General features: G+C 36.8%; 4 protein-coding genes across 6 annotated transcripts; 3 read left to right on the top strand and 1 right to left on the bottom strand.

Annotated features, from left to right (window-relative positions):
- The first annotated feature begins 1,152 nt into the window (after window positions 1-1,152).
- LOC125222115 lies at window positions 1,153-5,019 on the top strand. The gene is made up of 3 exons (XM_048124575.1): window positions 1,153-1,446; window positions 3,113-3,975; window positions 4,603-5,019. The coding sequence occupies exons 2-3, from the start codon at window positions 3,116-3,118 to the stop codon at window positions 4,775-4,777; spliced, it is 1,035 nt and encodes a 344-aa protein (XP_047980532.1). The 5' UTR covers window positions 1,153-1,446; window positions 3,113-3,115; the 3' UTR covers window positions 4,778-5,019.
- A 1,012-nt stretch (window positions 5,020-6,031) lies between these two features.
- Window positions 6,032-8,219, bottom strand: LOC125211073 (endoglucanase 2-like). Its single transcript, XM_048110796.1, has 3 exons — window positions 7,911-8,219; window positions 6,933-7,796; window positions 6,032-6,617 (listed from the first exon to the last, which is right to left on the bottom strand). The coding sequence occupies exons 1-3, from the start codon at window positions 8,125-8,127 to the stop codon at window positions 6,118-6,120; spliced, it is 1,581 nt and encodes a 526-aa protein (XP_047966753.1). The 5' UTR covers window positions 8,128-8,219; the 3' UTR covers window positions 6,032-6,117.
- Window positions 8,220-10,864: 2,645 nt separating this feature from the next.
- Window positions 10,865-15,743, top strand: LOC125201182 (ranBP2-type zinc finger protein At1g67325). 2 transcript variants are annotated; one of them, XM_048099165.1, is made up of 7 exons: window positions 10,865-11,134; window positions 12,165-12,580; window positions 13,291-13,354; window positions 14,291-14,364; window positions 14,480-14,655; window positions 15,038-15,118; window positions 15,392-15,743. In XM_048099165.1, the coding sequence occupies exons 1-7, from the start codon at window positions 10,963-10,965 to the stop codon at window positions 15,438-15,440; spliced, it is 1,032 nt and encodes a 343-aa protein (XP_047955122.1). In that variant the 5' UTR covers window positions 10,865-10,962; the 3' UTR covers window positions 15,441-15,743. The 2 variants fall into 2 exon arrangements, with proteins under 2 accessions (XP_047955122.1, XP_047955123.1); XM_048099166.1 differs by having other exon boundaries at window positions 10,866-11,134; window positions 14,495-14,655.
- Window positions 15,744-19,942: 4,199 nt separating this feature from the next.
- LOC125201504 (RNA demethylase ALKBH9B-like) lies at window positions 19,943-24,102 on the top strand. 2 transcript variants are annotated; one of them, XR_007172915.1, is made up of 7 exons: window positions 19,943-20,192; window positions 20,557-21,150; window positions 22,487-22,572; window positions 22,674-22,984; window positions 23,069-23,140; window positions 23,223-23,615; window positions 23,858-24,102. XR_007172915.1 is itself a non-coding variant. In XM_048099650.1 (6 exons), the coding sequence occupies exons 1-6, from the start codon at window positions 20,021-20,023 to the stop codon at window positions 23,506-23,508; spliced, it is 1,521 nt and encodes a 506-aa protein (XP_047955607.1). In that variant the 5' UTR covers window positions 19,943-20,020; the 3' UTR covers window positions 23,509-24,102. The 2 variants fall into 2 exon arrangements, 1 of the variants encoding a protein (XP_047955607.1); XM_048099650.1 differs by having other exon boundaries at window positions 23,223-24,102.
- The last annotated feature ends 412 nt before the right edge of the window (window positions 24,103-24,514 follow it).

Raw genomic sequence — 24,514 nt, 5'->3', positions numbered from 1 at the left:
GGAGGCGTTTAGGTCGTGCACCAGGTAAGGACGGTAGCCACCCGAAAATTGCGAACCTTGGGTTTGAGGAGGGGCCGTAAATTGCGTTTCCGGACTAAATCCGGCCTCGGAGTCGAACCAATCGTGGTTCCAACCGCGATTGACGGAGGGGTGATCGCCGGAGCCGGACATTGTGTAGTGTGGTGGGAATCTAGATGAGAGAGTATGAGGAAAAAGATGAGAGAATGTAGATGATGATAGAATAGATGAGAATGTGATTTTTTTGTGTTGAAGTGGGGGTATTTATAGATTAAAATGTGAATTTTGGGGGGAAAAAATTGAAAAATAAATTAAAAGTGAGGAGAAAACGGATATGGAGTATTTTTTTGGGAAGTTGGAAAATATTATTTTTTATTTAAAAACATTTTTTTTTAATTAATTTCGCATTTAAAAAAAAAATTTAAATAAGCCAACGGCTATGCCGTTGGCGAATAAGGCGACGCTACGTGTGCTGCTCAGCGGCACGGACGTGCTCTTAGCTAAGAGCAACGCCGTGCCGCTGGCACGGACGGACGAGCCGGTGCTCAATGGCACAGACGGACGAGCATGCGCCTCTTCACCGCTGCGGATACTCTTTAGTTATACTTAAGTAGTTATAAAAACCAAATTAATCCTACCATTCAGTGGCGGATCCATGGAGGGGCAGGAGGGGGTGACCGCCCTTCCCGACGATTTGCTACCATGGACCCGAACTTAAATTTTCCATAGACGGGGCCTCCGATAGTTTCCGACGTTGCTCCGCCCCTCTCCGTTAGCTTGCGTTAAGTTTTATTTCGCCCATTCCTATTTACGATCCTGGATCCACGACTGTTCCCATTTGTATGTTACTTGCTTGAAATAGTCAGATAATCTATTAGTTCCCGTAGTTTGATACAGTGATTACCTAAATTTATAATTAGAATTTAATGTATACTTATGGAGTAGTTGTTTTAAATATTTGAAAATTGTGAATCTTGTTCCTGCTAAATTTCACTGGAAAAAAAAAACGAATCGGATTAAAAAATTTGACACAATTAACTAATTAACGATTAAAAATTGAAAGTATATACTCCAATATAATAATATTAGTTGATTACCTTGATTTCCCGAAATAGTGATGACTCCATTTCCTTCCAAACAATGGCTGCTTCTAATCAAATCAAATTAGAGTATATACTTTTTCTTTGATTGAAGATGAAGTAATTTTGTAAAAGGTGAATGGGCGGATAGCAAATCAAAAAGTTCAGCACCACAGTTGGCCTGCCATCTCTCTTTCTCTCTCTTGGCTCTGTATTTTTTTCTCATCTTTTTTTTATACTTATTTTTTAATTTTACTCCTGGCTTCTGACGATCCCTGTTAGACCTTCGTCGCCATTTATTCTTCTGTTGGAAGCTCCTGATTTTTCCAGATATCGACAAAGCAACCACGTAATTTATGCTTTTTGTAGCCTTTTTAATTGTCTTCTGCAATTTATGAGCCGATGATCTTCTTCTAGAATTTTGTTTGGGAACTCTGGTTGTGGAACATTCCGTAATTTTGGTTCGAATTGGTTAGGAATTATTGGCAAATGTGCTCAAATGATGATTTTGTTGGATCTTGATAATAGATGTAGCTCTATTTGTTTTTTGGCTAAAGTAATCATTTTGTTGGTGGGTTATGGTTTTTGTCACGGTTAAGGATTGAAATACTGGAAAATGAGGTTTATATATGAATTGTGAATAATTGGAACTTATTTTTTTTTATGTTCTTTGATTTGGAAAACTGATAATCTAATTTGGGTTTTAGGTAACCTTAGGATTATCTGTCTCAACCCCCTCTGTTATTCTATGTACTTCTGTGATCTTGTTTAAAGTGAACTTAGGTAGCTAAAATGCTTGGGTGAGTTTTCAAAATCTAGTTTAGCTAAATAGACATTTCAAGTGGTAGTGCCAAACTGGAGCTTGAGGATGATTGTCTGAATCATTTTCATGATTGCACTGGGAGATCGATGAAAAAGTATTTTCTCTTTCAGATATTTTGTAAATGTTTACTACATTCATCTATGATTGAGCATCATAAGCCCATCTGAGATTTGTCTTGTGAGTTTATGCTGAGAATGCAGTTTCTTGATGCTATCATGAGAAATTTGTGAAGGACAATAAGGAAACTGTGCATAGTTTTATCTTCTCTCGCCGTTAGCATGACTTTGAATGAAGAGCAGATTCTAGGTTTTAGGCTCTGGTGTCCATGCTCAGGAAAATTGTCTTGAACTGTCCCGGCCATAGATTAGGCTCTTTTAACAGGATAGGGTCTGTAATCTTTTACACGAAAAGAATCATGAACTGGATGTAATATCCCACATATTTGATTCTGTGATTGTGAAATTAAAAAGATGTTAGTTTTGTATGTTGAGACAAGCTCCTATGATTTGTATTCGTTCACTAGGAAGCATCTGCTTTTGGTGTGGTTCGTATGTTGCATGTCATTGTAGCCTCGTGGGAAAGGTTTACTGATTTTCTTTCTTAAGGCATTATCCTTATATCAGCTCCTATCACTTGAAGAAAGCTACAAAGCCTGTCATAGGCTGCTCACGTGGTGCCTATTTTTCATTCTTATCATGTGTGCTTTTTCCTGTTGAGGTATCAGGTAAAATATAATGTGTAGATGGGGTCTACTGGAATTTAAACATTTGTAAGATCAAAGAGTCTGATTTTTTACACAAACTGTATCCATCTTCTAGCATTAGATCCATAAAAATATCAGTCTTGAAACACTTAATCACTGATAAGGATTGTTGCATTGATTGCTTCATACTCCTTCCGTCCCTTAAAAATATGAACTTTTGAAGGGCACGGGTTTTAATGCACAATTGGTAAAGTAAGAGAGATAGGAATAAAAATGTTCGAAGTATTATTAGTGGAGAATGTGTCCCACCTCATTAGAGAGAAAGAAGTTTCCTAAAGTATAAAGTGCATATTTTTAAGGGACAAACTAAAATGAAAATAGTTCATATTTTTAAGGGACGGAGGAAGTATCATTTTGTGGCATATTCTTGTGCTTGCTGACTTATATTATTGGCTTTTGAGGTCCTAAATGAATAGAGCTATCTTGCAGGTAATGGCAACAGAGGAAGATATTGGCGTGCCAGATCTGAAGTCACAGTTGACCAACGCACAGACCCACTTGAAGCAGGAGATAGGAAGAAGCCAGTCTCAAGTGGATGCTTTGCAAGAGAATCTTACGGAGGTAAAGGCTTGTGTTCAAGGCTCTGAAGTAGATGCTAAGAAGGAGCTGAAAGTTCTCTGGCATAGAGTCAAAACATCTGCAACATTGTTGACATACTTGAAATCAAAAGCAAGAATCATGGCGGTTCCTCATTTGGCTCATACCTCTTGTGGTATCAAACAATTGGAGGGTGTGGGCCTTGTTGATAAAAATGGTGTGCCATTGTCTGGATGGTCAAGAAATGTAGATACCTCTTTTTTCGACCATGCAGATGAGGAAACATGGACAGCACTTAGCAGTCGGGATGGTGCTCTTGATGAACAAGATGGAGTTTATATTAGCGAAGTACTCAAAAGTGTACAAATGGTTACAGATGTAATGGAAACTCTTGTGAAGAGAGCTATAATGGCGGAATCTGAAACAGTTACGGAGAAGGAAAAGGTAACAGTAGGACAAGAGGAAATAAAAAAGAAGGCATTTCAAATCGATAACATGTCACTAAAATTAGAGGAGATGGAGCAGTTTGCAATGGGTACAAATACTATTTTGAACGAGATGAGACAGAGGGTAGAAGATCTGGTTGAAGAAACTTCAAGACAAAGGCAAAGAGCTGCTGAGAATGAGCAGGAGCTTTGCCGTGTTAAGCAAGAATTTGAATCCCTGAAATCATATGTCAGTACACTGATTAGTGCAAGGGAAACACTTCTTTCATCAGAGAAGCAATTTCAGGCCATTGAAAAGCACTTTGAACGGTCAGTGTGCTCTAACCTTTATCATTTTGTTAGGGATTTTGACTAGTATCATGCTCTTCCTTGTTATACGATTCTATATGGTAGCTTATATGGTTGTTATTCAGATTCTTGCATCTGTTTAGCTCCACTTTCCTTGTTTAACTTTATATCTGTTTCTTGTACTTCCATGTTTTCACTTTGTCATTTGAGTCCCTTCCTTTTTAGCAGAAGTAGACAGATTATATTAGAAGACTATCCACTTCTGAAAGCTAGCGTAAAATGCAAAGATTTAATTAATTTTTATAGACAGTGGCAACCAACATGAGCATATAAACTGTTAAACCGTGACTTGCTTCATCCTGAACGAATGTGCCAAGAAGATTCTTGTCTTGTTTTTAAGAATCAATCCATTTTATTGATATTGAGGATTTGTGAATGAAATATAAATACTTGAATGTAAATATCAAAATTTAAATGAATTTTCCCGATTTCTTTTTCTTTTGCGTCTTCAGTTACCGGGTTTGAGTTAAACAAGGTCTACATGTTTTTTGGGAGTTACTATTACTTATTTCTGCCGTTGGAGATTAGGCTGTAAACCTACTTTCATGTCTGGAAAATTTACTGTTTGGTTCTGTTGGGCGCAACCAGGCTTGTGGCCAAAACATCGCAATTGGAAAGTGAGAAGATGCAGAAGGAAGTCGAAGTCCAGAAACTCATGGAAGATAATGTGAGACTGAGTGCTCTACTGGACAAGAAAGAGGCCCAACTCGTGGCCATGAACGAGCAGTGCAAGGTCATGGCACTGAACGCTTCCAATATATAATTTTGAAATCCTTAACTCATTTGATAGAGCTGCCATCCTTGAACAACCCTATTACGCATTGTAGCTCTCTCCTGCATATCGAACTTGACGTTCATTTTTCATTTCCAAGTTTCCATACGACGGAACTTGTACTCATCTTGTTGTATTGTCTTATTTGAGAAGTTTTTGGTTGATTGGATGTAAAACCTGTAATGTTGGAGAGTGGAGACCTTTTCCATTCTACCCAGTGCAGTTTGTGATTATCCTGCTGTCTAGTTATTTGTTTGGTGTCTTAGTTGTTAACTTCCACAGATCGATAGTGTTTTTTCTTCACATTTCATGCTTTTATAATCTTTATATAAAACTGTGCAGTTATATGTATTTTCGTTTTTCTTTGTTGATGTGTGTATTTAGGTCGTTGACGCCACTAGTGATGGTCAGATGGAACAATAAGTTGGGGTTCAGTGTGTCACTCTCTGAATAATCAAGCGTGTATCATAAGGGATTTGCCTTTTCTATTTATTCCTATGGATTGGATCAAAAACAATTATGTGTAAGTCGGTCTGGCAGGTCTAAACCATCATAACCTTTAAATTTATGTTCATTTGCCAATAAATAATTAGACTTCCTTTTGAGTATTAGTATAGACTAATAACTTTTGTCGGAAAAAAATGAGTAAATTAAGAAAGAGTAATTGATAAAGTGGTGAAAAGATTTTATAAATAGAAATGAGTTGAATAAATTAAAAAAGAAAAATCTGATAATTTTTCCTAGACAGATGAAATATTTAAAATTGGTGGGAGCTCTGTCTACCCAGGCCACAATTGCAGGTTGACATTGTGCTGTTAATTTATCACTTTTATTTTAATTGACTTAATATTAAAAAATTTAATGAATAATCGATTTAAATTAAAATTACAATTGTGTTTCATTATTATAATTATAATAATGTAGTAGAAAGAATAATACTATATATATTTTTTCTTTGATAATCATGTCTGAGAAAGTCAATTCGATTCCATGATTTACTATTCAGGATTAGCTAGCTTTTGTATACAGTCTATAGTACTAGAAAAACAGTAATTGGAGTTACACCCTCTGTCGCGAATAAGAGTCCCATTTTTCAATTTTAATCCGTCCGCGAATAAGAGTACCGGTTCACTTTTACCATAAATGGTATTAGGGTCCCACTTTTCACTAACTCATTCCGCTATATTTAATTTAAAACTAATATATACAAGTGAGAATCCTATTGAACTAACATTTTTCCACCCACTTTTCTTAACATTTCTTAAACCCGTGCCGCTCATAAATGAGACTCTTAATGGCGGATGGAGGAAGTAGTATTTAGTGTGCATTATCTATAAGAAGGAACGAAGCAGTGGTGAAGTGGTTGTGAGGCCGGACAGGAGACCAACCAAGAGTGCTGTATTGTAAATGGTTGGCTCCATCTGTCGAGTATTGTTCCTTGAGTCGATGTACGTATCATTGAGAAACGGCCCTCCTACAAGCGCTCCAACTGCTACATTAGGATTAGGCGTGGTTGAGTTGAGCCATATGAATCCGTCACTGCAACCCGTGGTCGCATCCCTTGGGATCGAAGCACCCCTATGATGCACATACTCAGGGTACTTGCTTCCGTACCCCACCAAGTAGCTCGTCCGCATCGGATTTCCTCCCAACACATAATCCGCCTGCATAGTGGCAAAGCTGCGCACGTGTTGTGGCTCGTATAGCTCCCCCTCGCAGTATATGTTTCTCGTCTCGGTCGCCACCATATAGTCGCTGTATACCAGCGCTAGAAATGCCGACCCCACAGCGTACTGCATAGGATTCCACTCATCCACCCATATAAGCCCACCTGCACTGTATCCACGAATTAGAAAATGTGCAAGTAATTACTACCTCCATCCCTGAAAATTTGTCACCTTTCACTTTTTACCATTTTTGGTAGTGGACCCCATATTCCACTAACTTATTCCTACTCACATTTTATTATAAAACTAATACTTTAAAAGTTGACACACCTCCCACCAATTTTTTCAACTCACTTTCTATTACATTTCTTAAAACCCGTGCGGGGTCAAAGTGTGTCAATATTTGGGGGACGGGGGTAGTAATATATAAGTACTTTAATTTTTTTTTTCATTAGTATGAGGTCTTTTGGGAAGCGAACCTTCTGTTCTCTGAAAAGCTGTCGATGAGTTCGGGAGAAGCCCACAGATCACGAGCTCGGCAGTTCTTCTGTAAAGCTGCAGCGCGATACTCTCTTCGCCTCTAACGATTCTCGAGTCGAAAAAGCTGACACGAGAGAGCAGCACCTGTGTTCCGGCGAGTTTGTTGTCCCAGCTAAACCACGTCTTCGCTCCCCAGTTAGCAAAGTAGTTCCCTTGCACGGTAGCGTAGCGGAGATACTGCGTATCTCCGGTGGCGTGGTAGAGCCAGGCGGCCGCCCAGAGGAGCTCGTCGCCGTAGCCGCTGGAGTTGTAGTAGCTCCGCACTTGCGGGATGCTATCACTGTAACAGCCTCTGTAGGTATCCGCAAACACAAACAGCTCCCGAGCGTGCTTCAGAAGCAATCTCGAGTAAGCCGAGTCCTTGGACCGGAACGCCAGCGATGCAGAGGCCATGGCTGCGGCTGTCTCGGCGGCGACGTCGGAGCCGGGGTGGGAGGAGTTGACCTGCGTGAGAGGCCGGGGCGGCGCGGGGGCCTCCGGTCTCTGCCAGCATTTGTGGTCGGAGTCGGGGTCTCCGACCTGGACGTAGAGGAGGTTGGGAGAGGGATGGGCGTTGATGAGATAGTCGGTGATCCATTTCAATGAATCCATGGCGTGGTGCGTCTCCTTGGCTTGTTTGATTTGGTCCTTGTACTCGAGGATCGCCCAGGATAGCATCGTCGCGGTGAAGGCCATCGGTAGCCCGAACTTGACGTTGTCGCCGGCGTCGTAGAGTCCTTTGCTCATGTCTAACTTCTCCTCTTTCCCGTCTTCTAAGCCCGAGTCTCCTCTCCAGCTAATCCTACTCTCCTCCAGCTTTCCAGCTAAAGTTGGAAGCAATATATAAGTGTTATACTGTTATCCTATAAACAAATTTGATTGTGAAAATTGATAGATGAATTTTGGTAAACATGTATAATAAACTGATGATCACTTACATTTCTGGACATCGAAGAAGAGCAATGCGATGCTGAGAGCCTCGGCGTACTTTGCAACGGCCTGATCCGGGCGCCGCGGGGAATGATGGAAGAGGTTCAAGGATCGGAATTCTTTGCGGAGAGTGATGTAAGAAGCGGCCATGACTAGAGCTGCGATGAACACAAGAGTGAGCCACAACTTCCACCCTTTCACCATCTTCTGCTTCTCCGCATCCATACCTAGAATCGATATGGAACAGTCAGCGCAGTTGGTTTTGGAGGGGCAGAATTGCAAGGATATGGAACGGTCTTCTAGTTTAAGGATAGTGGCGAAACGGCTTTGTCTTTGGAGAGAGTGAATCATCACTTTCTCGATACAAATAAGGAAGTGGAATCCTTGTTGCCATATATTCCCATTGCTGTGTTTTGTCTCTCTCTCTCTCGTGTCACGATGCCGATTCTTAACTCATTGAAATTGAATTGAATCACAACTTAAGCGGTTTTGAAATCATACTAATAATAAAATAATTATTTATCGTTTTGTTTGATTTTTTAAAAATAATTTTCAAGATTATTATTACGAAAAATCATTCTAGTTGCATGCATTGACTTTAATTAAATTAGAGTTTAGGAAAAGTGTCATCGATGTATCAGATTACATCACGGCATACATAATTACGTATATCCCTCAAAGTCGTTATAATAAAGTTTATGTCTAAAAATTGCTATTTAAATCGTTGACTTTTGTTAGTCTTATAATTTATAAATCAGTTAGTTAAATTATAATTTTTGTAAATTTCTCAATTGTGCAATTAAAATTGCGATAAAACGAATTGTAATTTTTATACTTTTCATCATTTATCTTCACCAATAATCATCTAAAAATCGACCATCATAATATAGAATAATGATATATTATCCAGAATCAAAAGTTAACTAAAACTTTAGGGTGTGTTTGATACTTTTACCATGTATATATTCTCAAGAAAATATTTAAGATTATAATCAAGCTCCTCCTGACTTTAACCAAGAAACAACCTTTACCTGGTTTCATTCACATATGTTTGATAGAGCACCGTCTGAGACAAGACATTGTACTACTGACTTGTTACTTTACATATTTTACCCCAATCTAATTTGCTTCTACCTTATTTGCTCTCATATTGACCTAAAATATAGATTGAGTTTTCTCCTCATTTGCATTGCCGCTTTTTTTTACTCTAGTTCCCGCTCAAGCCTGCTTCTTGGAAGATCTTGCTGAACGTGGTTGAGGTCGGAGAGACGGTAAGTTTCACGAAATCCCAGTTGACACTTCCAACATGCCATATGTATGAAAGCAACACGTAATGCGCAATTGATGTAGGCGAATAATATCAACGATTATCACAGCGAAGCTCCCAGTCCATCGGCATGCTCCATCACTATGGCTATATCAGAATCTACTATTCAAATTCTTTCTGCATTGATAGAATTGAATCTAAGTGAGTAATCACAAGCATTTTCCACCAAGAAAAATCTACGTCAATTAAACCATAAACCAACCCAACACGAAAAATAAAAACAAAACAAATAAACTGCAATTGCACAAACCACACCTCACTCTTCTTCAATTAAGCCAACACATGCTGATGCAGGGATGAAATCTAGTTCAATTAAACCAACCAAATACCAATAAATTGGCAAACTAGTTCAATTCAACCAATCGAAAAACTCAAAAATCTAAAACTAAATCAATTAAACCAATCTGGATACAATTTGCATCATTTAGCAAATAATTCAAATTAAAATCGTGCATAGTGGTTTTAACTGATTTAATTAAATCAAACATATCCCAAAAGATTATAATCCTATCTTCGTTAAATCACCAAATAAACACTCTGCTGCGATGATGAACAGATTTGAAAAAAATAAAAAAATAAACCACATATTAATTTAGGGAAACATTCATCAACACAAATCAAATGACTGTAATAGACACATGGCAGAGGGGAAGATATGGTTAACTCATCGTATGTGTCAAGGATTCTAGCAAGCATAATCGAAGAGTTGCTAAGCGGGGGAAGATAATTCAAACTTGAAAATTTCACGAATCGAGTGAAATCTGCAATTAGTTCAGCCCTAAAAACAACATCCGCGAGAATGTTGAATGAGGATAGAAAAAAATTGAACGAGATACTAACCTGTTTTCATTCACTGCGCACAAGCTGTGTGTTTGAGCAAGAAAGAGAAATTATGGTAGGGCAAATCAGCTTGGGAAGAATGAAATTGAGGGCAATGAAGTCAATTATTCATATAATCTTGACACGATAATTGATGCAGATTTAAATACCTGGCCTGAATGCTGATAATATAATCGGGATATTCATGATAAAAGTGTCGGGCTTTTTTGAGAAGCGTGTATTTACATGGGCCGCGAGAAACACATTTTTTGTATCAAATATTTATATTTGACCAGAGACTAGTATGAATCAGTAGTAAAAGGTAGTATCAAATGACCCCTTATGATTTAAATAACTAATTTCATCAAAATTTTAATTTTAATTAGCTAATTTTATAAATTATAACATTAACTAGAAGTCAACCACAAGTTAGTATTATTTAATTGACAATTTTTCCTTTCTGAATTTTTGTTTTAGATAATTGTTGGTAGGTCCACAAAAACGTTCGAACTATAATCAACTCTCAATAAACATTACCTTAAAAAAGAATAAATCTAAATACTTACCATATTTGATAATCAGACAATAACTGTACTAAACCATAATATTAACTCTTCTTTTTTATGTTAAAAATCCCACAGTTTTCCATTTGAACCAACTTTTATTAAAATGTTTATTTTGGAAAATTCACTATCTATATCCAAATTATTTATTGGTCAATCCTTTAACCTTAAAATTAAGGGGTGCAATCTGAAAATTAGAAGTTGTAAAGGGTTAGAGTGCAAAGTCACAGTTAAATGATAGCTGAAGATACAGCGATTTGAGATTTCCCAAATTTAAAGCGACACATTCGCCGCAGCTTCCACCAGACCGTGAGCTAGTTGCCGGAAAAATTAACGTATAGAAACAAGGATATGGCAGGCGGCGGCGGGAAAGAAGGCGACTGGGAGTGCGGCGGATGCCACAATAGGAACTATGCCTTCCGATCCTTCTGCAATCGTTGCAAGCAGCCGCGGCTTCTCGTCGACACCAATACCCCTGCCGATTCCAAGTGGCTTCCTCGGATTGGCGACTGGATCTGCACCGGTATGTTGTCCACTGTCGTATTCCTTTGCTATTTGATTGTGTTGCTCCGTTCGGAAATCCGATAACGGAAGTTGTTTTTAAGCCTGATTTTTTGTTCGTGGAGTTGAATTGGGTATAGAATCCGTAGCGATTATCATCATATTGTAAATTTTTGTTGCTGCACTTATCTAGCTCGCGAACTTGGAAGTGATCAGCTCATGCTTGAATGTAGTCAGTGATGATTGTGAACCTAATTGATTTTGATATGCTGACTGATAATTATTTAGTAGATATAGTACTATGTGGGAACTGTCTAATTGTACTTACTGCTGAGATATGATTATGAAAGTGAATTTTAGTTTAATTGCTGTTGAAAGGCTCTTCATCTGTTTGTGGTTATTACTAAGATGGTGTTAGGCCTGTTAAATGATCATTTAAGTTTCCCAAACATTCAAGAGACAATTACAACACTATATAAAACTTTAAAACCCTCTCTATTTGTTTATTTTCCTTATACAGTTAGATGTGATGGTTTTATCCGAATCAGATTTTCTGAACTTAGTCTTCGTGTATTGAGTTTCTAGGATCCTGCTCAAAGGTGACAATTGGTAGTGACAGTGTTAGTTGGTACTTGGTCTAATGTGCTGTATGAATTTCTGCAGTTTTCTGTGAGGACATACCATGAACTTAATGTTTTACTATCTGTTCCAGTTTACACAAATACTGCTAATGTTTCAATATGATCCCTCTCATGCTTCCACCTTTTACTATGTGACGCTTTCATTTCCATATGGAAAGTCCTAAATATGTGATGAACATGCCAATGTTTCATATCTTTGTTGGTTAAAATCTCTTAATTTGTTCACCAAGTGCTGTACAATTTAGCATGTCTCTTACAATAATGAAGAAGTTGATTTCAATTAGGTTGAGTTGTTTCATGTTTTGTGTATGTGTATTTTGGTATTGGATGGCGGGTTGGCGTGCGTATTCTTCGCTTGTATCTACTTCGTGGCTGCATTCTGGGTTGCGTGTGTGTGCAATGGATCAATAGGTTGCACTAACAACAATTATGCATCAAGAGAAAAGTGCAAAAAGTGTGGCCAACCTAAGGAGCTAGCAGCAATGCCGGCAGTTGCAATCCCCGGAGCTTCTGTCCCTACTCATCCAACTTATTTTGCCAGGGCCCGAGGAGGAATGGAACAAATGGTGAATGTTGGATCTATCCATCCATCAATCTCTTTGAACTCTGATTGGTCCATTGGAGGGGCCAATCAATATGGAAACCAGCCTAGTGATCTTTATGGACTTCTGTCAGTATCTAATTGGCCCTTGGGGGGAGGCAGCATATCTGGACTATCGTATCCTAGCCAAGCAAATCTACATCCACCAGCTCCTAATGGTAATGGATGGCGTAGTGGTGATTGGATGTGCACTTGTGGTTTCCACAATTATTCCTCACGTTTACAGGTATGCACAAGTATAGTAAGCAGTAAGCACCCAGGCTGATAATTTTGCTCAGATTTGTGGATATAAAATCAGTTATTGAAAAGAAAAGAGATATATAATTCATATCATTCAGCTGTGTTACTGACAGGGATAGTCCCCTGCAATTCTATGCGTTATCTGTATCTGTTTATTCTTTATTGGTTGTTGATAGAGTCTAGTAGTTTATTAGAGATCTGTTTTATCTATTAGAGTTAGAGTTGGTTTAGGAGTTCAGGAGTCTTTTTCTGTAGTGTTATAAATAGCTCTCAATGGAAGAGCTGTGTCTTAAAAGTTACTAGAGTTTAGGACAATAGTTTACTGGTGGCCTCAATTGAGGAATATCTTTTATTTTCTGTTCATCAGTTTAGTGCAATATCGAGATTACTTTTTTCTGTTCATTTGTTTTTCTTCCTCCCTGTTCATTTCCTGTGAATTTCCAGCAGCCGCCGCCTTAACTCTCAGTTGCTGAGTTTGAGAGGAGGTTTGCTATCAATATGTTAATTGCCTGCAGTTCGCTGCTAGTATTGACTTTGAAATTTAATAGGAAATGATCTGTTACTTTTCCCATCTTTATGTTCCTTATGAAAACCTTATTGCTATTAGAAATGTAATTATGAATTTGAGTGCTAGAGTTGTGCATTTTCATTGAATTTAAATCTTGTAGCCTATTCATCTCAATTTTACATTTGCAGTGCAAAAAGTGCAATGCCCCTGCACCAATATCAGCACCTGCATCTCTCGGCAGCCCTGTAACAGGTGTGTGTATAAGATTGTTAGCTAAATCTGATTAAAAGTAGAAGTAATATCAGTGTTCTCCAAATCAATAATGTTGAGTGAATCCATTGGCTCTAGACCTCTAGTATATTGTTGCTTTCATACATTTTCTTCCTTTCCTTGAGCATACCTGATGTTGGTTCATATATGGTTTAATTGGAGATGAACTTGAAATCTGTCATGACTAGATAGTTTTAGTTTTTTTGGTTTTCTACATGATAAGAAACCTTTAGCATATCATTTCCTTTATTTTATTTTATAGATAACCCATGTGAAGAGGCGGTATCTTTTATCAGTCCTACAATTCATCCGTGTTTTTTTGTTTTAAACTTCGTTATGTTTCAAATCTAGGGAAGCATACGCCATCATAACAATTGGCTATTGTTGAGTTCATTTTAAACTTGCGGAGAACAGTAAATTGTAATAATAAAATGTGGAAATGGTTTGGAGCTTACAATCATATAGTGAGGAAATAATGGTATATCCTATACCCCTTGACAAATCTTGAACTTTTTTTAATGTATCATTCATTGAACAAAGATACGGTCATACAGAGGACATAATACTTGCTTCTCTCTTCCCACATTCTATTTTGAGATTTACCTAGAATCGACATGAATACTTAACTTTCGGACAACACTCATTTTTAAGAGGTACATTACTGGACTCGAATCATATTAAGTAACTAGATTTCATTTTGGCTTTGAGGATATGAAATCATAGCATATATGTTGCAATACTTCAAATCTCTTATTCCAACCACCAAATATTTGGGTTGATTCATAATGTTTTGACCTTACATTGTTCTATTACTAGCATACATTTTGATCAGCACTCATATTTGATGTAACCTAACTGTCCTGATCTGATCTACTATCCGGACAAACTAGTGATATTGTGTTTGCTCTTCTGTTGAAGCTCATGGAACAAAACGCCTGGCATCTGAAGAATTTGCTCACAACTTTGATAATAAGAGACTGAATGCTGGACAAGTATGGAATATATTTTTAGGATCTGCTTTAATTTATATACTCCTAGCAGATATAGTTCCCGGTTTATATTGTTTTGGTGCTATTTTTCGTTCTTGTCCTATCTGATGACTAACAGGCATATGGGCTCCAGCAACCAAATTCAGGGCTTGACCCATTCCAAAGTCGTGGTGGCAGTCAAGTGAACAGTATGTACACTCCCATGCACAGTGTTAATACCCCAATTCCTCCAAATTGGCAAGTTAACCTTCAAGTATCTCGCCTGGCACCAGCACCTGCACACGTTGGGAAAGGGTAAATTTAGAGGACTGCTTTATAGATGCAGCAATTGATTAATTTCACATTTTTTTTGTTAAGTTTAAGGTTATCTGTATCTCTGCTACCTTTCCGTCCGTCCTTATTAGTCTTTTTTTTTCTCCTTTTACTCATCTACAAATCTGTCTGACAAATGAAATCACATATATTGGAGCAATAGTTTAAAATACTGAAGGTAAACTGAGTTTATAATGCTCACAAATTTTGTATGATCAATGTAATATTGATATAGAAGTAAGATACACAAACCTAGGTTTCTTTGTGACACACTGATAGAATTTGACAAAATCATGGAGTGACTTCATTTTTCACAGTACCTTTTTAAATGCCTGAAGGTTACCTTCTTTGTTGTACTCTGCAGAGCAAAGCAATGGCGTGATGGGGATTGGATGTGTTCAAATTGCAATAATCACAATTATGCCTCACGAGAACAATGTAATAGGTGAGTAATTCAAGCTGAAGTTGATTGCATATTAGATAATAAAACTGCTGAGTAACATCCTAAGCTAGGAAAGTATTAGCCCTTTTGTTCCCAGTTTCCCATGTTTTCCTGAACAATACCAAGTGTACTTTGGAGTAGATCCTAATTTTGTGTAACCATTTGTTCATTTCACTAAAATATTCTTACCTTTCTGACTGTGATCGAATGAAGAGGACTTGGGGTACCGAGTTGACCTTCGTTGAGAGTTTACGATAGCCCCTTTTGTATTTGCAGGTGCAAAAGCATGAGAGAGGTGCCTGTTCAACCCGTAAGTGTTGCTTAGAGTCGTGAACCCCGAGAGCGTGTTGTGCTTCGTGTGATTTCCCACCAAGGGAATAAGAAGACTGCAGATATTTGCAGTGCGATGTGTTTGTTTGCGGTGCGATGTGTTTGTTTGGAAGTGTATTGTAGATTCAATCATGGTTGCCTGCCTGCGGCTGATGGTAATTTGCAGTATTTGACGAACTATGGATATTTTTTCCCTTTTCTTCGTCTTCTTTAATATTATAGCAGAAGTGTTACCAAGTATTATTGTGTGGAAGTATTTGTATTCGATTGATATTAATGCAAAAATAGTTGAATCTCATTTATTAGGGATAATTTTAGGGTTTAGTGTATAAAAAGTTTTGAGTAAGCATATATCATACAAAAGTCCTAATTAGTGTTTCAAATTAGTATATTCGGTCTAAAATCACTAATACTTTATTTTTTTTTCTGAAACTTCTCATCCTATTCACTCCAAAATTATGTCATGTTAAAATTCCATGGAAGAGGATAATCTTCAGCTTGCCAATCTGGGCAATAGTTGCAAATAATTTTACTTTTTACTATGCTCTTTATGTACTCATGAATTGGCTTTCTAGGCTAGGGGTGGATCGGTACGGTATACCGTGCCTAGAGTGTCATACCGCATACCGTACCGAAAGTAGTGATATGACAAAATTCCATACTGATACCTTACCGAATTTTTGGTATACCGGACTTCGGTATACCGATAATTCAGTATGATAATTTTCAATACCATTATCATTTTGTTAATGCGGTATACCGTACATTTATGGTATACCGTAATACCGTTATACATGTTATAAACAAATTATATCCAAAATATTTAAAATACTGTAACATTTTCAAATGTTCAACTATTTGAAAAAAGTCCAAAACAATAAAACTTCAACAATTCAAATCCAAATCTAAAACAACCAAACCTATACCCAAAATATTTAAAATAACATTTAAACTTAAACTTAATGATATCATCATAATCTAACTATTGATATTAATATTAAATACTCCATCTGTCCCGCTTTAGGAGTCCCGGTTGATCAATTTCTAATGTCCTGCTTTAGGAGTCCCTATTGGTATAAACTAATAAAAAAAATGCCTACAAAGTAAGTAAAAAAATGTTAAAAGTGGATCCCAACATCCATTACAACATTTATTTATTACACACTGAAACACTTTCTTAAAACATGTGTCCAACTCAACCGGGACTACTAAAACGGGACGGAGGGAGTATAAAATGAGACACAGTTTAGGTTACTGTTCAAATATGTGCCAAATGAATCTACGTGAGATGTGGGCGAAGGGATTAAATTTGAAAGTAGGGTTTGAGGTCTTTTATATAGTACTATTTAATTAGATTATGTATATTAAATATTTTAAGTTTATACATATTGCATATTATACCGAAGATTCGGTATACTGCGGTATATCGCATGTATGGTACATACCGAAGATTCGGTATACCACGGTATACCGCCGTCGCCGTATGAGATATTTGATACCGTTACAATGCCGAAAACTTCCGGTACGGTATGATACCGTACCAAAAACTACAGTATACCGAAAAATCGGTATTTTCGGTATGGTAAGTCCGGTATGTCGGTATTTTTTTCCACCCCTATTCTAGGTCTTCAAGAAATGGGTTCCTTGTCTAAACATGTTTCTGTTCTTAAATATTGGTGAGAGTGAGATTATGGTGGATTACATGATTACCAGGGGAATAATGTGACTAAAACTAGAAAGCTTTTAAACACAGTGGGATTCATGGTGGCTTTGTGTGCGTTGGTTCGTCTCCCCTTATTTGGAACGCCTAATGGGGTCGTGCTCTGTGCGTCACTGGCCCTTGGTTTTTTGGGACTTGGAAGAGCTGGATTTGCCATTAACCATATGGATGTGGCTCCAAGATAAGCAGGAATTGCCATGGGGGTGTGTAACACGGCTGGTATCTAAGACGGCATACAAGTAGTCTTCTGGGGTGCTAAGGCTGAGCCATTGGACTTGACAAGTCCTGAGAGCTGGAGATCAGTTTTCCTTATTCGGGCTTGCTATCTGCAGCTCAATAATATTCCTTGTATTATCATCAGGGACAGAATATTTGAATGAGGTGTGTATTTAGTATGAAAAATAAGAAAAAGTAACATTGTTAATGGATGGAATGTATTAATTTGATATATTAATCAAATTTTTTGTATAGTATTCTATTTCTCTCCATCCCTTATTAATTGACAACGTTTGACTTGATATGCGTTTCAAAAAATATACTCCCTCCGTCCCACAAAAGATATTACATTTGTGGGACAATACGAGATTTTAGGAGATTTTATTTTGAATGTTAAATGGAGAGAGAAAATATTATTTCTATATTCATGTGAGAGAGAACTTTTTCTAAAAATGAAAATGTGACATCTTTTGTGGGACAAACTAAAAAGGAAAGTGTGATATCTTTTGTGTGACGGAGGGAGTAGTAAAAAGTGGGTGGAAAAAGTTAGTGGAACATATATCCTATTTTTATATATTGAGTACTATGCATTAATTTTATAATAAAATGTTAGTTGAGTGTGTTAGTGAAATGCGAGGCTCGTTACCAAATAGTTGTAAAAAGTAAGAGTGTCAATTAATTGGGGACAGACGAAAAAAGAAATTAGTGCCAACAAATGGGGCGGAAAGAGTATATATATACTAACTTAAAACTTTTTATATTAATTTGAAATACTGGTGTAATATTTTTTTTATGTATGATGTAATTACCCTTATTCCATACCATAATCCAAAATTGGTACCCAATAGTATTTAAGAATTAAGGCCACAAATGATTTATTTAATTAAATTTATTCATAAAAAGTCAAATAATATGAAGTTCTCGGACAAATGAATATACGTCTCATTTGGATTTATTTCGTAGATCAAATATAATGATGCAAAGGGGTAAAAATGGTAAATGTAACTTTTAATACTCCCTTCGTTCTAGTTCTAGTTCTAGTTCTAGTTCTACTTCTACTTCTACTTCTACTGTAACTTGTTCAACAATAAAATGGTCGATTTTTAAATGGGTGTATCGGCCATGACCGATCCCATAGGGCCGTCGATCGGCCCTCCATTGTGGTGATAGGGCCAATGATCGGCCCTATGATCGATTTTTTTCTTATGTTTGCTGAGAAAGAAAGAAGAGAGGAAGAAGAAATATGTTGGAGGAAGACGAAGAAGATACGGCTAGTTGAGGAAGAAGAGAAAATGTAACCTAATGTATATTTAAACTAATTTTATTAATTCTATTGGGCTTATTAGTGGGCCAATAATTTCATTAAATAAATGGACTATAGATAAGAGATGACCTAATTTAGGTTTTCATCTAATTAATTAATACTTGTCACATATTGGGATCAATTAAAATTTATTTCAAGTATTATACTCTCTGTCCCAAACCACTCGCACTTTTTGATTTTGGCTTTTTCGGCTCGTCCCAAACTTCTTACACTATTTCTATATTTAGTAAGAACAAGAGTATTTAATTAATATATTGGGTTAGTTAAGTGTTCCTATATTAGGTGATTTATCAATACACTTAAAATATTAATTTAATTATACTAAAAAATCAATCCTAATTTAGGATGCAAAATGAAAAGTGCAAGTAACATGAGATAGATGGAGTATTATTTTTAAGTTTTAATCTAATTAAATTGATAACATATTTAATATAGAAGTGTGAAAAATAGTGATGACGTGGAAATGAAATGGAAAGTTAGATAGGCCTCGATAGATAGACCATTTGAAAGGATCTTTCGTGGTGAATGCTCAAATTCCAATTCAATTTCACTTCTAATTCCATTTATCAAATGGACCTGCAAGTTATTATTATTATTAGCGATTGATAATGCGGTGATTTGGTTATATACTATGTGAATTATGGACCATAAAAAGATTCATGCCAGTGCCACTATGCACTTAAGTTTATATACTCATGGGATTTTGATTATGTAAATGTATTACTCCCTTCACCTTTGAAATACTGGCTCGTTTAATCATTTTACGGTGTTTACAAATGAATTTTCTTTAATAGTAATAAATGAATCAGTATTTCGTTCCACTAATATTGAAACATTGCTTTTAAGCATAATGTTGTTTTCTGAATTAAATAGAAAAAGACAAAAAAGAAATGTTGATATTTTCATTTTAGAAAATATATCATTTTCACGAGACAATTCAAAAAAGAAAAGTACTACTTAGTATTTTATTTTGAATATAGCATAAAGAGCACTAATTTCTTAAAGTCCGGTTATTTAAGTATGGACAAAGAGAGCACTTCATAACTAAAAAACTTTTACCGATAATAAATATGAATAGCACTAGTATATATTTTCATTACTTTTATTAGTCCATATTAAATTACTAGTATTATTAATTTATTACAAGCTGGATTTTGGTTTTGTTATGTTAGTAAATTAGTAATCGTAGGAGTACTTTTTATTAAGCTAATTGGCATACATACCATGATTATGAATCTGACAGGAAGACTCATTCCACTGACTCAGCTACCTCTCTTTCTTTGTTTCTCTGTGACTCTGCAGCGACTCATCCGCCATGACTGGCCACGCCAAACCTCTAAACCCCGACGATTTCCTCCTCAATTACGACGACAACGAAGTCCGCATCGCTGCCGAATTTTTGTCCAATTGGTTGCCCTTCTTAGCTCGCGGCCTCTGCCAATCTTGCACCCACACCATCTCCCACACCATCCGATCTCTCCACACAGGTCTCCATTTCCTCCTAATCATCCCTGCATATGTCTATGTGCTGCTCTAATTAATTGTTACTACTACTCTTTAAAGCTATTCTCTTTCCCTTTCAGATTTCTCCAATAAAATCCTGAATCTTTCTCGGCTATTCAAATTAGGAATTCCAGCTTATATTTGCTATTCAAACGTATTCACGCCCGCAATTGTGATTTTTTTTTTTTTTTTAACTTTTCCTCTGAATTTCGATTTTTCTATTCCTCTTTTGACTGAATTGTAACTTATTAGAGTTTTTTTCCCCTGAATTTCTAAAAATCGATAGGTTTTTATCAAGTTTGTGAGTTTTTTTAGCAACTGAATTAAGCTTGAAACTTGTGTATGTAGAACGGGATGCTGCTGTTTCTACACCAAGTATTAACTGCAAGGAAGATTCGGGTAACTGTAGTGCCCGTTCGGACTGGATTGCAAAAGACGGTGCAGATAACTATGATGATGATGATGGTGATGATGATGATTCACATTCTTTGGGTAGTTGGAAGGATGAGGCGGATCGATTATCAGAACAGACTGTTGAAGCATCGTCTACAAGCGAAGTGCTAAACTCCTCAGCACGGCAACAAAGCCCTAGGTTTAAAAAGTCTTGGGCAGATATGGCTATGGAGGATGAGCTTGCAGCAGAAGAAGACAATGAGGATAGCAATGGGCTTGTTGAGGCGAATGATTCTTTTTCAGAGGGAACCTCCGTGGCTGTAGCTAAGCCAAAGGTGGTATTGTCAAGGGATCAGAGAGAATACATTCGGTTCTCTGGAGTCCAAAGGAAAAAGGACTTTATATGTTTGGAAAGGATCAATGGAAAGCTTGTAAACATCGTAGATGGGTTGGAGCTACATAAAGCTGTCTTCAGTGCAGCAGAGCAGAAAAGAATTGTTAGTTACGTTGAGGAGCTTGAAGAGATGGGAAGGAATGGAAAATTGAAATGTGAGTGTTTATCGCATAATTGAGTGATATATTATGTGTTTAGTTCAGCTATAATATTTGAGTTACCTTGCCTATGATGATCGTAAGAAATTAAGAATACCTATATATCAAAGACTCATTATATGAGCATATCTCTATTTTTTGTGTGATCTATGTTGTCGATTTAATTACTTTGTAATGAAATCCATTTTCCCGTTAGGTAAAGTGAAATGCCTTACTAAGGGAAACATGGTTTTATAACTCTTGGTTTCCATTTCTTATTTTCAAATGTGTTCTTAAATAGGCATATATATTGAGGGTAAATGTGTATATTAGAATGAATTGCATATCTCATACCTCGCTTTCAATATGCATACATGCATGTTCATAGTGTAGAAGATGCCATGTTAATATAAGGTTTAATTAGATGTATACCTTTTTGCACATCTATGCAATATATAATAACTTGAATAAGTAAGTATAATCGTGTAGTAGAAGGGAGATTTATATCTACCATTCTGTAACTTACATTACAAAATATTGCATACCATTCTTGTTTACATGCATTATATACTCCAATAATTTGCTGAAAGATATAGCTCCCCCAGGATTCTATATTTGGTTCAAAGTCTTGGGTTTCAATCTTTCCAACTCACTCAGGATTTCTTGAATATAATGATTGTTAGAGTTTCTGTTTTTTTTTTTTTTTTCATTTTTGGTTGCTAAAGAATGATTACCTTTGTAACTTATATGCTTAATGAGATAGTTGATGACTTGATGCATTGAGTGGACTAGATAAAGGAATTTAAAAATTGACAAAATCTGTTGTGGCCTTTTATGACCAATTTTCAGAGTCACACAACGGTTGATATTTTACTGTAGTATCCCTATTTTCTGCCATGCTTTTGCCGGAATATTGAGTTGACTTGATAAAATAGTCCTGTATTTGCTTTTGATTTTTAAGCAGTAGGGAATTTTATTCTGTTTACTTTCAACTTCTTTTTATGTAGATGTTAGGAGTAATTGTGGGGATTCAAAATATTAAAGAAAGAAGTTTAATGCAAAACAGGTGGCTGATATTGGGAAATTGTACATCAATGAAATATCTAGAACATTCGGCTGAATGTGGTGTTTCCTGCTTATTATTGGAAAAAATAGAATCCTTCCCTTTTCATGCTTTCTAGTGTTGCCCTACACTGATGGATTCTTGGATCCACACCATTGATGACTGATATGATCCGTTCCATGGTTCAAACTGATATACTCCAGTATCTTTATTCTGCCACAGTTAAGAGTAGTTTTTAGTTACCTGAGGCACTGTACTGATTAAGATTCTTTGTATGGTACTTGATTGTAGCGCGCACATATACCGCTCCTCAGAAGTGGATGAGAGGGAAGGGGCGTATAACTCTTCAATTCGGTTGCTGTTACAACTATGCCACAGTAAGTGCCCCGGAATGCTGCTTTTGATATGCAAATAATGTTTAAGTGGTTTCAATAGTTTATGTCTATCAGATTCCATAGTAATGATAATTGGATGGCAGGATAAAAGGGGAAATCCACCAGGCATCCTCAAGGCTGAAATTGTTGATCCGTTGCCTCATTTGTTCAAGGTTATGATCAAAAGGCTTGTCCGGTGGCATGTTTTGCCGTCTTCTTGTGTGCCTGATAGCTGTATCGTGAATATCTACGAAGAAGGGGACTGTATACCGCCTCATATTGACAATCATGAGTTTGTTAGGCCATTCTGTACAGTCTCGTTTCTTAGCGAGTGTGATATACTTTTTGGGTCGAACTTGAAAATAGCTGGCCCTGGTGAATTTGAAGGTGATTTTGCGATTCCCCTGCCACTTGGGTAAGTATATGATGGACCTTACACATTTATTTTATTCTGGATCTTTCAATTCATCTAAATCTTCTTTCCCTAATTTCCGACCAGATCTGTTCTTGTATTGAATGGAAATGGAGCTGATGTGGCTAAACATTGCATCCCAGCCGTCCCTTCCAGAAGGTATTGTTAAATAGAAGATTGATTATTTCTTCTCTCCAACACAATCTACCAAAATTTGATGCCTACCCTGTGTTTTTACCAGGATATCGATTACCTTTAGGAGAATGGATGAAACTAAAAGGCCAATCGGGTACACTCCTGAACCAGATTTGCAAGGGCTTCAACCATTGCTGGATGAAGAGGAAAGATTCAGAAAGGATAATGCTTCAAGAAACAGACGTGCTTCGAGAAGGCCAGCAGATGGAAGGGAGTCCAGGATAGATAGGGGAAGAGGATTGGCTTCGGAAAACCCAAATCCCCGTTATTCAGGACGAACAAGACAAGGCCCTCCAAATAGGAGAAGGTTCCAGTCTAATCTGGAATATTGATGAGTGAAAGATCTTTTAGAGTTGGTTACTGCATTCCCAGTGGTCTCATATATATTCGGATATTCCCCTACATATCTGTTGAGCGACTCTCTGTCGCCACTCATCAGGTATCATCTAAATTATCACTGGAAGCATCTTGGTTTAAGGTTATTATGATGCGTGTGCTTTGCGTATAGCTACAGCAAACTGTTGTCCGAGTCCTGTTCCTTACTTAAAAGAGTCAATGTTAGTTAGGGGGTGAATTTGTGAGTGGGTGTTCGGATGCTCTGTTGTGGTATTTGTGCTTCCTATTTCGAAGATAGGACGATATGATGACGGTGTTCATCTCCGAGTGGTGTTAATATCGCAGGCTCAGCTGCGAAAATGAGTAGTTGAATTCGAAGTTCGAACCTAGAAAGCTGGCTGGAATATAAGAAAACGGCTACAACCATTCAAGGGGAAATTCATTGAAGATTGTTTTTCAATTATTTTTTTCTTCCATAATTTGCTTGTATTTGAGGATGGATGAACACGGATATTTATTTAAGTCGGTTTTTTTCATGACTGTTATTGTATTGAGTTATCAGTTTAAATAAGTATTAGGGATTCTCCGAATCATGCTGGGCTTCATTTTTTTCCTAGATGTTTTAACACAAAGGCAATAATTTATGGTCATTCTTGGTACGATGGAATGAAATGAAGGTAGAATAGAATGAAGTATGAATGAAATTAAGAAAGGAATAGAATGAAATTGTCAATCCTCCTATGTTTGATGACAAATGATGTAAGAATTGAATGAAATACACACACACACACAACACACACTTTCATTGCACACTACACACTGCATATAATAGTTGCTGCAATTTAATAGGAGGAGAATTATTCAAATAGTTGTTCTTGTATTTGCAATGGGATAGTAGCTTTCAACTTTTGAACTAGAGCATTAAATACAAACTTGATGCTATAAGTATTAGTGGTTGATATATAGAGTTTGCTGTTTATGGTTTTGTATGTCACTTTCCGA

Source organism: Salvia hispanica, chromosome 1, assembly GCF_023119035.1.
Source record: "Salvia hispanica cultivar TCC Black 2014 chromosome 1, UniMelb_Shisp_WGS_1.0, whole genome shotgun sequence".
Classification (NCBI taxonomy): Eukaryota; Viridiplantae; Streptophyta; class Magnoliopsida; order Lamiales; family Lamiaceae; genus Salvia; species Salvia hispanica.
Note: the sequence above shows the minus strand (reverse complement) of the source record. Positions and strands in the feature narration are given on the sequence as shown.

Excerpts from the sequence above, each read along its gene's own strand:
- LOC125222115 (XM_048124575.1), top strand. The coding sequence starts at position 3,116 with ATGGCAACAGAGGAAGATATTGGCGTGCCAGATCTGAAGTCACAGTTG. Across the intron at positions 3,976-4,602 it reads ATTGAAAAGCACTTTGAACG|GCTTGTGGCCAAAACATCGC; the intron begins GTCAGTGTGCTC and ends GGGCGCAACCAG.
- LOC125211073 (XM_048110796.1), bottom strand. The coding sequence starts at position 8,127 with ATGGATGCGGAGAAGCAGAAGATGGTGAAAGGGTGGAAGTTGTGGCTC. Across the intron at positions 7,797-7,910 it reads CTTCTTCGATGTCCAGAAAT|CTGGAAAGCTGGAGGAGAGT; the intron begins GTAAGTGATCAT and ends TTCCAACTTTAG. Across the intron at positions 6,618-6,932 it reads AGCTTTTCAGAGAACAGAAG|GTGGGCTTATATGGGTGGAT; the intron begins GTTCGCTTCCCA and ends GATACAGTGCAG.
- LOC125201182 (XM_048099165.1), top strand. The coding sequence starts at position 10,963 with ATGGCAGGCGGCGGCGGGAAAGAAGGCGACTGGGAGTGCGGCGGATGC. Across the intron at positions 11,135-12,164 it reads TGGCGACTGGATCTGCACCG|GTTGCACTAACAACAATTAT; the intron begins GTATGTTGTCCA and ends ATGGATCAATAG. Across the intron at positions 15,119-15,391 it reads TCACGAGAACAATGTAATAG|GTGCAAAAGCATGAGAGAGG; the intron begins GTGAGTAATTCA and ends TTGTATTTGCAG.
- LOC125201504 (XM_048099650.1), top strand. The coding sequence starts at position 20,021 with ATGACTGGCCACGCCAAACCTCTAAACCCCGACGATTTCCTCCTCAAT. Across the intron at positions 20,193-20,556 it reads CATCCGATCTCTCCACACAG|AACGGGATGCTGCTGTTTCT; the intron begins GTCTCCATTTCC and ends TTGTGTATGTAG. Across the intron at positions 22,573-22,673 it reads GCTGTTACAACTATGCCACA|GATAAAAGGGGAAATCCACC; the intron begins GTAAGTGCCCCG and ends ATTGGATGGCAG.